This window comes from Notolepis coatsorum, assembly GCF_963971535.1.
Source record: "Notolepis coatsorum genome assembly, chromosome: 19".
Taxonomy (NCBI): domain Eukaryota; kingdom Metazoa; phylum Chordata; class Actinopteri; order Aulopiformes; family Paralepididae; genus Notolepis; species Notolepis coatsorum.
In genome coordinates this window covers 72,521,600-72,537,305 of record NC_140183.1, presented here as the reverse complement: position 1 = coordinate 72,537,305, position 15,706 = coordinate 72,521,600, and the positions used below count along the sequence as shown (strand labels likewise).

The following is a 15,706-nucleotide window of genomic DNA, read 5'->3' as shown; positions in this document are numbered from 1 at the left end:
CAGAGGGCTGATCAGCTCTGCGGGTGGATGTGTTTTATGTGGAAGAGGAGAAAACCAGCTCAGCTGAGCTGGGCCTCTGAAGACTGATAAAAGAACAATAACAGTGTTTGTGTGTTTTTTTATGTGTGCTAGGGGTGTAACAGTATGTGTATTCGTCCCGCGACTTCACGGTACGGACATCATGGTTCGGTACATCCAGCCATAGGACGAATACGTCTCATACGACACTATAGGTGAAACTAGGGTTGCACATTTGACAAATTGACAAATTTAGATGATGAATAAAACGTTGAAGTTTGTAAAGGCATGATGACAAGCGGACAGAACAAATTAACAACCGCGCACTCTGCACTGGACTCTACACGCACACACACCAACTTTCTCCCGCGGACTTTCCCTCACAGCTGATCCAAGAAAAAAAAGACAAACTCACTACATACTGAGTTCATCTGAGCTCCTCTCCAGTCGAGCTGCTGCAGTGTTTAAATCCAAAATATTTATAAATCATCTGCCATTGTTGTGTAACATGTCATCTCTTCTCTAGAGTCTTCTTTCTCTGCTTCACGTGAAGTTAAATCTACTGTACTCTAGAAGTGAAACTGAAACTTATAAAGCTTATGCTGGTGGGGGTGGTAGGCAATTAATTTATTCAGTGGATGCTTGAACACAGAATGCCACAGGTATCACTGACTACCGTGGCAAGCCTAGGTGGAACTAAGTATAACTCAAGTCAAGAGTTTTATTTGTCACGGCATAAAAGTATACAATGAAATGCGGGTGGTCTTGCCCGCAACGATGTGCAATACAGTGGTACAACATATAATAGAATCCAATAAAAACAACATTGTGCAATAACAGGTAACATGGTGTGACATCTCGGTATCTGTACATAGTTATTTACAGAGCATATAGGACATGCTAGGTAGCTTTGGTAGTGCAATACACTGTTACTGTTGCTATACTAATTTAAAGTGGCCATTATATTTAATAATAATAATCATTATAAATATATAATAATTATTAATATTTCTTTCCTGTTGTACCAAACAGTGACCCCAAAACCGAGGTACGTACCGAACCGTGGCTTCTGTGTACCGTTACACCCCTAGTGTGTGCACTTAATATGTGATCATACCGTTTGCATACAGCTGAAAATATTAACTCAGTCTCTTGCCCCGAGTTTTTTTTTTGTTTACCGTTCTACACAAAGTACTCCATTTATCACATGAGAGGTGTAATTAGTTAACAAATGTATATTTATCACATTTAAATGAGAGGTGTAATTTGTTAAAAATAGATGATATTTATCACATTTAAATGAGAGGTGTAATTTGTAATAAAAGATTCTCCACTCCCTTGGTTCAGGCTAAATTTGCACAGTGGCGACATTTTGTTTAATATTTCATAAGAAGGACTGAGGCGGAACAACAAGAAAATTATATCCGCAATCCTATAACCCAAAGACAAACTCTGTCCAAAGTATTTTGAGATGCAGAACAAATCTTTGCTGATGGGAATTTATTTTGCAGTCTATTTTAATAATCCACATGCATTTAAACGAATGGAAAGGTTTGGGGTTGATTAAAAAAACTTGATGATTTGAAAACTGGTCTCTCGGGCAGACCCAGCTTACTTAGTGTTGACTGAGACTTTGGTTGTTGAATTTGAAGTCTGTTAGTGACTCTTCTACAGCTTTGAACCAGTAATCTGTAACATGTTTATAATAAGACAGAATTGGAAGGTTACATAAGGGTGTTTCTCTGTCACTGTCACAAATGCAGTCACTGTCCCTAAATGTTTTGAGTTTCTTGTGTTGTAGGTTGATTTGCGACCTAATAATTGGAGTCATTGGGGTCTATAGACACTCCAATGATGCTCCATTGACGAGATAGCAGGTTCACTCTCACAGTATTCGGATGTTGAAATGATTGTTATGGGTGACCCCTTGATTGGTTAAGAAATGCTTCTAGTTACCTCCAGGAGGTTATTGGTAACCTAAACCTGACCCGGCGTATTATTGAACCCACTAGACCAAATCTGAAAAATAACTCTAGTTCTACCCTAATTGATTAAATGGTTTCCAATAGGAGTGACAACATTCTTGCTTGTGGTATCTTTGATTTAGGATTTAGTGACCATTGCCCTATAGCATGCATCAGAAAACACAATCTCACAAGAAATGTAAGAAACATAAATGCAGTCCATTTACCGTTCTCTCAGTCATTAACGGGGCACTTTGCCAATTGTCATGTGGATCTCCAGTCATTGTTGATGGTAAATGTAGTCTGTTGAAGCAATACATTCCTCAGGGTGTGGGCTATTGACAGATAAATCTCTGTACGCCTGCTTGCAGAGATGTGCCGGCAGTGGCTACATGTATGGACTGTGTTACAAAGGGTCAGATTAAACCGAATATATATATTTATTGCTTGAGATCCCTTGTATAATATTTGTATATCGTTTGATATCCCTTGTATATTATTTGTATATATACACGGAATATCCCTTTACCTGTGTACAAACCAGAGTAATATTCGCTCTCCTATTGGACAGCGACCCCTAGGCGCCAACGGCCAAGCCCCCAACGGCAAGTTCAAAGGCAACTCCGGGCATGTCTCAACATGTCCAGAGTCTGCGCAGTAATACGAGACAGAACTGAGGTTGGCACTAGATAATTCACCTTACGTATAAATACGGCGCAGGTGTACACTTAGTCACTTGTCTTACCAAAACCTTGATGCCTTCACCACGAGACAACGTGCAGTGAAGTGAGCTACTTTGCCTCTAAATAGAGCCTTGAGAACCGCGTGCGAATAGATTGCTAAAGTGTCAGAGTTTAACGCAGTAACGTTGAGTTCGACTTATTCTAATGTGAAGTAATAGTCTATCATTTATAGTGTATCGTGCGGCTACAGTTCTTCAGTGACCAGCATTACCACCGGTTCGCCGTGTATATAGCTAGTGCACTTATCCAGGCTGGGCGGCCTAAACTCGTGCCCCACCCAAGGAGTCCTAGACGAGAACCGTTGGATATGTACACCGGAGAACCTACACCGGCGACTGCAGAACCATTTCTGGTTGGATTATATTGCTTTGGGACCGTGACCGCTGGAGCAGAGAACCGTCGACCCCACTGTCGTTTGGGATCTACCCCCCGTGAGGATCATCACTCGAGCCCGCCTCTAGGAAGAGGCTGGCTAGCTGTCTTCCATGCTGTCGAGCATACTGGATTATAGCTGTTGCTTTGTCTACTGATCAAGGGAGTACATGCACTGGCTCCTGTATCTGGAGCCTCGTTATTCCTCGTTGACCCAGACTTTGTACCCGAACATTCCTCTACCCCTGCCGGCCTTACACCCGGAGGGAACCCCCCAGTGTCTCCAGCTGGTACTAGTGTGCCCTATGTAATTGCTATACCACAGGTGGCGTCAGTTTAGACCCATCCTAGTATTCATACTATTCTCATTGACTTACGCTCTTGACTGACTTTACGTGTGTTCTTCGCCATACAAGCGCGAGCCTAATTCTCAATCTGTAACCTAACGTTGCTTAATAATAATAAATACCCTCCAAATAGAACTTTGTGTCAATGCCGTATTCTTGTGTGGGTGTTCACCATATATATTCATGTACTGTATGGCCAGTAATTAAAGTACATAACTAGTAGTGGTTTAATATATCATACTATTTAATACAGTCAGGGAATTGTACCCCTCAGTTACAGACTGCATTTATATCCCCTAGCGTTTTTTCTTCCCAAAGCACTTTACAACTTGTTGTGCCTCACATTCACTCACACAACACTGATTCACACACTGAAAAGATGTTCTGATACTTGGAACTCTTCCCCAGAAGAGTATTCATATTCCGTCATGGAAATAAGTGCATGAACCCTGATATCACCCCCACAAAAAACTACATTGCCCTGTTAGGAAGAAAATGCAATATATCTCACATCTAAGGTAAAATGTGAATGACCTCTGCAGAACCCAACGGATCTGATTTTACATGCATCCTGCTGACAGACATTGATAGTCATAGTGTGAAAATAAACAATTGAAGTTTGTCTTTAAACTTTTTTAAATTAAAACTAACAAGTTATTGTACGCTACATTTAGCATGTTGCACATCATCCATTGACATGGTTGGATCAGTCCACTCAGTCAACCAGTCCAGACCAGATCAGTCCACTCAGTCAACACCAGTCCAGACCAGATCAGTCAACTCAGTCAAGACCAGACCAGATCAGTCCACTCAGTCAACACCAGACCAGATCAGTCCAGACCAGATCAGTCCACTCAGTCAACACCAGTCCAGACCAGACCTATATGAATTGAAAATGGGGGACCCTGATGGAAACAAGACAAACGTCTTTCTCAGGTCTGCATCCCCTTAACAATTGTATGTATTGAGCCGTACTGTATTGTACCCATTCTGCAATCTGTTAAATAAAGTTTTCATTCATTCATTCATTCATCAGTCAACTCAATCAAGACCAGTCCAGACCAGATCAGTCCAAACTAAATAAGCTTCAAGGAAAAACTGTCCACTGAAAAGTTTTTAGCAGCATTATACAGGCTTGTATTTCACATGGTCAGAGCTTGCTCATTGTGTCATTGGGGCGACAGGAGGTAGAGCGGCCGTCTGGTAATCAGAAGGTTCCCGGTTTGTTTCCGGCTCCTCCCGGCAGCGAGTCCGAGTGTCCTTGGGCAAGACACTTAACCCCTAACGATGAGCAGATTTGCACCTTGCATGGTCGTCTGCACCGTCGGTATGTGTGAGTGAATGGGCTTTGGATAAAAACGCTATATAACATGCAGTCTATTTACCATTCATCCACTTAAACATGCCCTTGGTATTAGATAAGACCAAGACTTTATCCTTGTAGCACCCACTCAACAACAAAAAATTAAGCAGCCAGAGAGTAAAGCACAGAAAATTATCACATACTGTTACATTAGCAGCTATATTGTGATTAGCTATAACTTTACTACAATTCTGCAATAAGTGGTCAAACTATGACACCATAGCTCATCAACGTTGGTGATGCATGTTTAGAAAGAGGGGCTGATAATCACACACTGCAAAGACACCACCAGTTGCCGTTTTCTCTCAGCAGGGGACTGTCTGCATGCTGCCCGGCCACGTCCTGATGCTCTGCTAATGAACACTGAAAAATGTATCCTTGTCCATGAAATCCTCTGCACTAATATATTGGGATGCCATTTTTGCTGTTGAAAATGAAGCTTGTTCACAAGCAAATAGAACAAATAAGCTATACGTTTTCCAGCTGCATCTAGACCAGGGGTTCTCAATTTTTTTTATACCATGACCCCATTTTATTTAGGATTGTTTTTGGCGACCCCACACTTGTATGTATCGCGTAATTTCAACGTGGAATTAAGAAATATCTAAATAAAAGCACACGTTGTTGAACTTGATAATGCATATTTATTAGAACATTTTATTACAGCACTATGTTATCAATACACATTTATAAAACGAGGCATATTTAGCCAAAATATGTTGCCAGAATGTAAAAAAAGATATAAATAAATTTTTTTACTTGCCAATGCACTGTCACAACCCCACTTTGGTTGCGACTAGGGATGTCCGATATTATCGGCCTACCGATATTATCGGCCGATATTGGCATTAACACTTCCGGCGCCAACAGCAGAGGGCGCTGATGGCCCTTCAGCGCCAGTGCTTTATCTAATGTAGGATAGGACTTATTTGCGAGTGCTTAAAATATATCAAATATAATAGCAATAGATCTAAATAACACAGTGATCATCAGTGAGATGCTTCCAGTCAACATGCACGAAACGGATAATTTTTTCATACATACATTTCCGTTTTATACCGTGATGAATATGAATATATTTCTAGAGCGTTCTGTCTCATCTCAATAAACTCCAGCAAATCAAGCTTCAATGTATTTAGTTAGAAATCGTGCCATTTGTCGCTTGATTTATGAATCGTTTTTAAATAAATGCTAGATTATCGATATTATGTGTCATCATGGGCGAACAGAAGCGGGGTCTGAAAAATCGCTTCTCCGTACTTTGGTCGGCGCGAACCTCACACACACACACACACATGCTCCGATGGCGGTGAAAGGAACATCTGATTAACCCAAGATTCGTAACATAAAGTTCTTACCTCACATCTGATGTCCTGCAAAAAGATTAATCCAATTCCTGATCGCCATTCCAAATATTGATCGCGTTTATTGATCCAACGTTATATGTCCAAAACACGAGTGTCCCCAGTCAATGTATTATAACGATACTGCATGCCCGAGAAGGAAAACCTGGACCGGACTTGTTAGTGCACAGTGATGCACAGCCCCAGCCAGAGGGATTCCAATGATGTGCAATACCATCCGGGAGACGTTAGGCGGCGGTATTTGCCATTTGCGAGCTCAGACCCATTCCCAATGATAACGTCAGGCTGGATGGATGAAAAATGTATGGATATAAGCTAATAAAATAAATATAGATTAAAACCTGGGATTTCTCTGGTTTGGCGCCCAGAGCATGGTGAGTTAACCCGACTTATCTCTGGTTTGGCCTCCAAAGGGTTAAAATGTAATATCGGAAAATATCTATCTGTTTTGAAAAAAAATATTATTATTATTTCTTTTACATTTATTTAAGCTTTATTTACCCAGGCAAGCATGTAAGAACAAATTATTATTTTATTTATTGTCAAAGTATGCATAATGTTGTGTTAATTCCACGACAAGAGATATGTAATGTTAATTACTTGAAATTATTCAGTTTTTTGGGGGGGGAAACCCTGCATATATCGGTATCGGTTGATATTGGAAATGAAAGAGTTGGACAATATCGGTATATCGGTAAAAAAGCCAATATCGAACATCCCTAGTCGCGTCCCGTAGTTTGAGAACCGCTGATCTAGAACATGCCCCCTGGCTACCCAGAGGCGGCGACTAGAAACGACCAAACCTATAATTTCCCACCCTGGCGCGTGCATGCCTGGCAATTATTATTATTTGGGCTTAATCACTAGCTCTTATTCAGATCCTACAGAATTCTGGAAGGCAGATAATTATAACAAAAACAAGGCTACTGTTTCTCTACCTACACATGTACAATTGAATGATAACATTTAATTTAATGACTGAACAGATATGCTGTATATATATTTATACAACGGCATGCAAATTTCTCGATTCTGATTGGCTGAAACAGTCCATTTACACGTATGTATTGCGAACAGTCCACGCTTGCTGGCCCAGGACCCGCCCACAACCGAATCACATCACATCAATCCGCCGGATCACAAGATGTCGGACAATAATCTTTAACAATGATAGCGTCCTAACGACTAAATATGAAGCGATTCTGTCACAGTGAATGTCTTAGTCCTTTAAACAATGTTGGATGATGTAATTGATTTGTCATGAGTCAATACAGAACAAAAGAAAAATCGCGGATTGATCTTTTTTTTTTTTCAATTTCTTTTTCCTTCTCTCTGACTGCAGCCCTCACTCTCACACTGTCCGACGCTGGCTCAGTCTCCACACACACACACACACACACACACACACACACACACACACACACACACACACACACACTCCTGTGCAACGCGGGGGATAGTCAGACTGAGAGAGAGCTGGGTGCTGCGCTGTTCTAAGTGAGCATGGCCTATTGAGTTGATTGATTGATTGATTGCTAATTTTATTACTGTACGCTTGGTTTCCAACTGGTTAAGTTTAGGCCCTCTACCGTAGGTTTAAAAAAATAAATAAAAAAAATAGGGCGAAGAGAACTTTTTTTTCCTATAGGGCAAAGAAAACGTTTTAATTTATTTTACCTACTTTCTATAGAATCATCTAAGAATGAAGTTCTATAGAAAGTAGGTCTGCATCCCCTTAACAATTGTGTGTATTGAGCCGTACTGTATTGTACCCATTCTGCATCTGGTAATAAAATGTTCAATCAATCATTCCAATAATACACAGTTGGATGTGTTAGTTGGTTGGATGCACTTCCGAGCTGCTTCCACATGGAGGCAAATTGTCTTTTTTGTAGTTGTGGGAACTACTTTTTCTGGCGGATGGTTTTTTCAATAAATCTTCGATTAATGTGTGTTTATTGTATAGAAATAAGGTTGGATGAATGTGGCAGTTGTATAAAAGCTTTACACCACTTGCAGTCGTGATTTGTGAACAATAAACCATGCCTAGGGGGGTCTAACAACCCTCGGCTGCGCCTCGGGCCTAACGACCACCCCTAGGCATGGTTTATTGTTCACAAACCACTCCTGCGCGTGATGTAATGCTTAAATATAATATCTGCTTAGCCTTTTTCTGCTGATGCTGGTCATTTATTTGATAATAATTATACAGGGCCTCCTCTTAATATGTAGCTCATGTATCCATTACATACAGGTGGAGATAGATAGAAGTGACCTAAATAATTATCGACCAATTTTCAAACTATCCTGTCTAGCAAAAGAGAACACTGTGCTACACTATTTGTAGATCGGTCAAAAGCATTTGATACAGTCTACTTTTTTTCCTCCTTTTTTCTGTATTTTTCTCCCATTCCAATTTAGTCGTTATGCCAATTCCTCCCCCCTCTTCCTGGTCGTTATACCGGCTCAGTGGCCTTGTAGGTAGAGTGTCCGCCCTGAGTTCGGGAGGCTGGGAGTTCAAGCCCTGGCCGAGTCATACCAAAGACTATTTAAAATGGTACCCATAGCCTCCCTGCTTGACACTCAGCATCAAGGGTTGGTTTGGGGGGAAGTCCTTGCGACATACTAGCGTCATGTCCAAGGGGTGTACTTGTACATCAAGCTGCCTCACGCTACGGAAACAGGAGATAGGCTCCTGCCCCATGTGCCGTTACGGCTCGAGAACCATTGGTTCTCAAAGGCAAACTTCTTCTTCTTCCTGGTCATTGCGCGCATTTTGCCCCCCACTTGCCGGTCTAGGGAGGGTTGAAGCCTATCACATGTCTCCTCCGATACATGTGGAGGCAGCCAGCCGCTTCTTTTCACCTGACAGCGAGGACTCCCATTGGGTGAGTAACGCATGGGAGGATCACACTACCTCACCCAGATCCCTTCCTCGCTGAGCAGGCGCCCCGACCGACCTGTAGGAGTCGCTGTTTACAATGACCATGACCCACCCCACCGGCTTCCCACCCGCTGACTCTGCCAATTGTGTCAGTATGGACGACCGACCAAGCCGGAGGTACCGCGGCAGCTGGATTCAATCCCACTGTATCTGCGGTGGTAGGCAGACGCTTAGTCCGCTGCGCTACCCGGCTGCCCTTGGCCATTCTCTTCTATACAGCATTGGCTTTTATGCAAATGCTTGTAGTTGGTTTCAAAATAATAATAATAATGGATTGGATTTATATAGCGCTCTTCTCTGACTCAGAGCACTTCACAGAGTCCATTATTCGTTCATACACAGTCATACCAGTGGTGGTAAGCTACAATTGCAGCCAGAGCTGCCCTGAGGCAGACTCACGGAAGCGTGGCGAATAATCATCGCCTACGGCCCCTCCGACCACCACCAACATTCATTCACATGCATACACATTCATACGATGCAAGTAGGTTAAGTGTCTTGCCCAAGGACACAACGGCAATGGGATGGACATGGGCTTGAGCGGGATTCGAACCACCAACCCTTCGATCATTGGACGCTCCGCTCTACCCCTGAGCCACGCCGCCCCACCGGTTTCAGAGCTATTTTTCTGTGTCTTCATTGTGTGAAAACTGTGAATGCAGAGTCAGAGTTACCCATTACAAAAGGTGTCCCACAGGGATCAATCCTGGGTCCTGTCTTATTTACTGATTTTATATTATATCATATATATTATATTATATCTTTCAGTGGCTGTCAAGTTCCTCTTTATGCGGGTGACACTTTTGTCTATTGTATTGCTGACTCTGTACAACTAGCCATTGAGAACCTGCAACTTTCATTTAATGCTCTGCAAGATGTGCTTATTGTTCTTAACTCATTTACGGCCAACCACGACTATAGTCGGGTTATCTCGCCAGCGGTTGAGCGCCAAAACCCGAGTATAGTCGGGTTTTCGATAGTTTTCATCGTTTTTTCTTTTATTATATTTTTTTATTCATTATAGTCTCACAGACCTCTGTGTTACCATTGGAACTCATTCTGAGACCCAGAGGGTGCAATACCGTCCGAATCCTGCTAGGTGGCAGTATCACCCACTTTTTGAAACCTTATTTCACACTGTGTGTCACATCTAATGTCGTCCGGGTGGAGAATTTAGACCAAGCCAAGTAAATCGCTTCATCCGAGCACTTTGAAACACGTTCAGCACACTTGAGGCATATCTTGTGCCACTTCATGTCAGGGACCCGATGGACATCAATACTGGAAATCACGATCAGACAATTGGAATATTCTTTTTGGAATAACCCCGATCAAAGGTAAGGGCTATCTGACGTCAATTCCACCTTGATCCTACAATGATTTCATATCGATCCAGCCGATCAACGTATGTAGTATTCAAAACGAATGCCATTGCTGGCGATCAGAGCATCAAAAAACGACCCCCCCCCCCCTTGATGCATTCATGATGAAACATAATACCTATTATATACCTTTGATTTGGAAACAGTAGCGTGTCCAGGCGAGCAACGCGAACGCTTTTAGCAAAATGCACATATCGCTCAATAACACAGCTTCCAGAAATTTGCCAGGATCACTCTGAAACTATACAATATTCAACACGGGATAACACGTGAACATATACATGAAAAAATTTACTCTTTTTTTACATGTTGGACGAGAGATATCATCATCATCAGGTGGCTTCTTCGTTCCGAAGGTTGCCTATCACTCTCCAACCCATTCTGTCCCCACTTCTTCTCTCCAACTCCGTGACTCCGCCTCTCACTCCGCTCCAATCACAGATGTCGTCTACCCAGCCTCTTCTTGGTCTTCCACTTCCTCTCTTTCCATCCACCTTCCCCATCACCACCTTCTTGAACATCTCCCCACTGGATCCTCTCAGAACATGCCCGCACAGCTCCATCTTTCTCTTTTTCAGCCTCTCCAGCAGCTGTCCTCCTTGCATACCTGCTCTTCTCAGTACCTCCTCATTCTTGATCTTATCCTTCCATATTATCTTCAGCATCTTCCTCAGTGTCCACATTTCAAAAGAGTATCATCCTCTTTGCCTCTTCATTCAGCGTCCATGCTTCTGCTCCGTATGAAATACTCTGTATGAAAAGACAGTATGCTAGTGACTGTCAAATGAGTATAGTATTTTCTCCATAGCTATACTATAGAATAATGATATAGCCCTACAAACATCGTAACGCACAGTGAAAATCCCTATCTTTTAAAGCGTGGCCCATTGAATACAAGGATGGATAAAACGGCTGGCGCTGAAAGTGTTAAGCGCGTACTTATTGCAAATAAAACTAAATTAATGACCAGATAAGACCAGATATATTGTTTACACTAATTTGCATATATCGACTGAATCAAGATAGTTACAGAAGACAAATATCTTGGCACCTGGCTTGATGAGAAATGTACATTTAAATACCATAGACAATCTATCTGTCTTGGATTATGGAGATGTGATTTATAGACATGCTACTGCTTCCATTCTTACGCCCTTGGATTCTGTATATAACTCAGCCCTCAGATTTATCACCAGTGATAGTTATAGTATCCATTGTATCCTGTACAATAAGGTTGGGTGGTCCTCTCTGGCAGATAGACATGATTTGCACTGGCATCTATTTCTATATAGATCTTCCACCTTATATCACTTCATTATTGGACTGGACCTCTGGACCTTATCATACTTGCTCCAATGATTGGCGTACACTTTAAACCCCCAGAGTTTACGCTGAACTCTGCATTTAGCTTCTGTGCCCCCGACACGTGGAACATCTTGCAGTGTACGTTAAAACTCAATACTTTAGTATCCTTTGGAAAGTTTAAATATTTAATGACCAACCATTTCACCCCAGTCTGCAGTTGTTTTTAATTGTTTTATTGATTGACTTTCTTGTTGGTTTTTTTGTATTCATTATGTGCTGTATTTTCTCAACATCATTTGAAATGAGAGTTGGACTCTCAATGTTTTCCGAGAATAAATAAAGGTTGAATTAATTAATTCATTTTCAGTTATATTAGACTGCTTTGATTAGATATTTTTGATGCACTAAAGTACTTTGCAAAGATCTTGTAAAAATGTATTAATTTTGAAACCATTTTGAAGTGCTACACTCAGGGAGGTGAACATCTTTGTAAACTGGTAAATGGTGCATTTATATAGCGCTTTTATCCAAAGCGCTTTACAATTTTGTTCCTCACATTCACATCATTCACACATTCAAACATCATTCACTCACACATTCACACACTGACGGCGGAGGCAACCTAGGGAACAGCTTGGACCTATGTTTATTTCCTTATTTCAGTTATTGCATTAGCAAACACTGCTACAGGAAAAACAGAAAATAAACTCCATTTAGAATGTTTATGTTCCCAAGTTAGAGAAGGTCTATATGTGTGATTCCATGTGTGTGTATGTGTGTGATGCCATGTTTATGTGTGTCTGGTTTATCTTCCATGTGTATGTGTGTACAGTATGTGTGTTATTTCATGTTTATGTGTGTGTGTGTGTGTTATTTCATATTTATGTGTGTGTTATTTCATGTTTGTGTGTTAATTTGTGTGTATGTGTGTTATTTCATGTTTGTGTGTTAATTTGTGTGTTTGTGTGTTAATTCGTGTGTATGTGTGTTATTTCATGCTCGTGTGTTAATTCGCGTGTTTGTGTGGACATCTGTGTGGGTGTGAAACCTATTTGTCATAGGAGGAGGCACAGATTTCATGCAGACATGCTTCCTGACGGTTACAAATGTGTTTCTGCAGTCACAGCTCACTTAATGGAACAAATAACACTGTCTCTCTGCCCCCCCCCCCCCCCCCCTCTTTCCCCCCCCCCCCCCCCCCCCCCCCCTCAGGTGTGGTATCTGTCCGGCTGGGTGTGCTACCTGCAGATGGAGCGGGCGAGAGAGCAGCGGGCGAGAGAGGAGAGGGAAGCGACGGAGGAGGAGGGGGAAGAGTTCGACGCGTTGAAGGAGGCCGCGCGGTCGTACCTGACCCGAGCCAAGAAGGTAGTTCCGATTACAGTAACCCCCCCCTTCCTCTCATTACCTCTGGCAGCTCGGATACTCTAGCCCAGTGGTCCTCAGCCCTGTAGTTAGAAGTCCATTAGCCCCCTTTCCCCCTATTATCTCCAGCAGCTCAGAGATTCTCCTTTCCCGTTCATCTAAAGGACCCCCCCCCCCCCCCCACATTGATTAGGCTTTGGGATTTAGTCTCGAGCACCCTTACGCTATATAACATTTATATAGTATTCTCACCTCGGGCTCTATTCTTTTATTGGTCCCCTGCTTGATGACCTCTGGCATACGCTCCTCCACACACTCCAGTAAAAGAAACATGCTACCCAAGACCCTCTTGTAGGGCTCTCAGTTGAATGCTGAACGCATGCCCCTCCATACGATACTCACAAGACAAGGACTCAACAGAGAGAAGCTGGTTTTCATGAGTAATACTCAATAGGTCGCTATCGGTTGAATAGGAGCCTTATCTGAGCAAAAGCTTGTGTGATATTGTGCCTGTGGTCCGCCCCAGACTGGACTCATTGTTATCATGGCTGTGTATACCACACGTGCACACACACACACACACACGCACACACACACACACACACACACATAGGATGGCGACACACACACTCATTCTTATCATGGTGGTGTATACCATATGCGCATGTGCGTACACACACACACACACACACACACACACACACACACACACACACACACACACACACACAGAGCATGGTGATGGCCTTCATTCATTCTGTCAGGGACCCTTGCCTCCATACACCAGTGATTCATGTAAGTCTAAAATCCAATAGTCTTGTAAATCAAGACAGCACAGACTGAGGGATGGCAGCCACCCCCCCTCCCCCCTCTCTCTCTCCCCCTCCTCTCTCTCTCCCCCTCCTCTCTCTCCCTCGCTCTCTCCCCCTCCTCTCTCTCTCTCTCTCTCTCTCTCTCTCTCTCTCTCTCTCTCTCTCTCTCTCTCTCTCTCTCTCTCTCTCTCTCTCTCTCTCTCTCTCTTCCTTCCCTCTCTCCTCTGCTACAGATGAGAGGCTGTGTATTGATATCTGTCTCTCTGGCCAGTAGCCTTAGTGACAGGCCTGTCTAAGCAGGAACCACCAGGGGCAGCCAGGACGGATCTTACCTGTGAGAGATAGCGGGAGGAATGATACAGCTTTTAGCTGCCAGAGAGGAGGGGGGCGGGGGCAGGAAGTGGGAAGGGGGAAATGGTGACAGAATGAGCATTAGGGCTGTCCCCTAATAGTAGTCGATTAATTGATTGGTCTGGTCGTAGTCGAGTGTTTTAGTCAGTTAGTTGGGGGGGCGGGGTTCCATTCTGAGATAGTTATATCCTGAAAAAAGGATAAGCACATTCACATGTCAGTTGCCCTGATGAAACATGTTGGCTTTTTAACTGTTATTTTAAGAAACTTTTCCTTCCGTGCCTGGGATCCTCAATTTTTTACAGATTTGTTGTTGATCAAATCAACTAATCATTTAGTTAACAATACCTTAGTTAGGGGCAGCCAGAACGTTTATATATATCGTCGTTGGCGGAAGAAAACCTTGTAAAAAAATGTAAAAAATTAAAAAAAAAATCAACTCATTAGATCATCCTCCATATTATGTGTGTGTGGTTTTACAAACTTTAAACGATGGGAAAGCATTAAACCTATCATCTGTCTAAACCTCGTAACTATTCGCCCTCAAATCTGTCTGTCAAAACCTTGTAACCTGCACGCGGAAGAAGGTAAATAAAAAAATGTATCAATATTATAAACGGTTTTCAAATTACCCATAGCCTGCAAACTCATGTAAACTATGCAGTGTATGCCTACCGGTCGTTATGTCTGATTGTCACGTTATGAATATAGACTGAAGTGGTTCTTTAGGACATTGAACGGTAGAAAGTTGTGAAGTAAGTTGTTGAAAACATGTAAACATTACGTTCGCTAGTACAGCACCACTAATGTTAGCTATGCTTATTTTCTCTAGGGAAATGGTGATTGATGAGAGAAAGGTTTGTCACAATTAACTCCTGAATGATCTAGTGTACCCATCACACTGTGATTATTTATCACTGTTTCCCCTACCATTGCCTTGAAGGGGCAGTCCGCGTCACGCATAACGAGTCTCTCTCTCGCTCTCTCTCTCTCTCTCTCTCTCTCTCTCTCTCTCTCTCTCTCTCTCTCTCTCTCTCTCTCTCTCTCTCTCTCTCTCTCTCTCTCTCTTTACTGAGGATGGCCAGATAATGTTGATATTTAAACTTAAAAAATAATTATACAGAGAGAAGCGTCAGCAAGTACAAAACGCTAACAACAATGTTAGTGTGCAGCGCAGCCTTTCCCCCTGGCTGCGGTCGGAGCATTGTAGGCTAAGATTAAAAAAGCACCTAATATAAAGTTGTTTTTCAGCAGAAAGGAGGTCAGTCACAATTCCTGGGCCCTCATTTATCAACAATTCTTAGAAAGTGTTCTATTTTCGTACGTAAGCACAGAATTTAGAATGTGTGTACGCACAGAAATATTGGGATTTATCAACC

At 42.4% G+C, this 15,706-nt stretch overlaps 1 protein-coding gene across 2 annotated transcripts in view; it reads left to right on the top strand.

The window, feature by feature from the left end:
• LOC311246211 (uncharacterized protein) overlaps nt 1–15,706 on the top strand; it is a 108,606-nt gene that overhangs the window by 55,217 nt on the left and 37,683 nt on the right. For both annotated transcript variants that reach the window (XM_084336331.1, XM_084336330.1), the window contains exon 10: nt 13,015–13,167. In XM_084336331.1, coding sequence (XP_084192457.1) covers nt 13,015–13,167 — 153 coding nt within the window. The remainder of the gene's footprint in view (nt 1–13,014; nt 13,168–15,706) is intronic.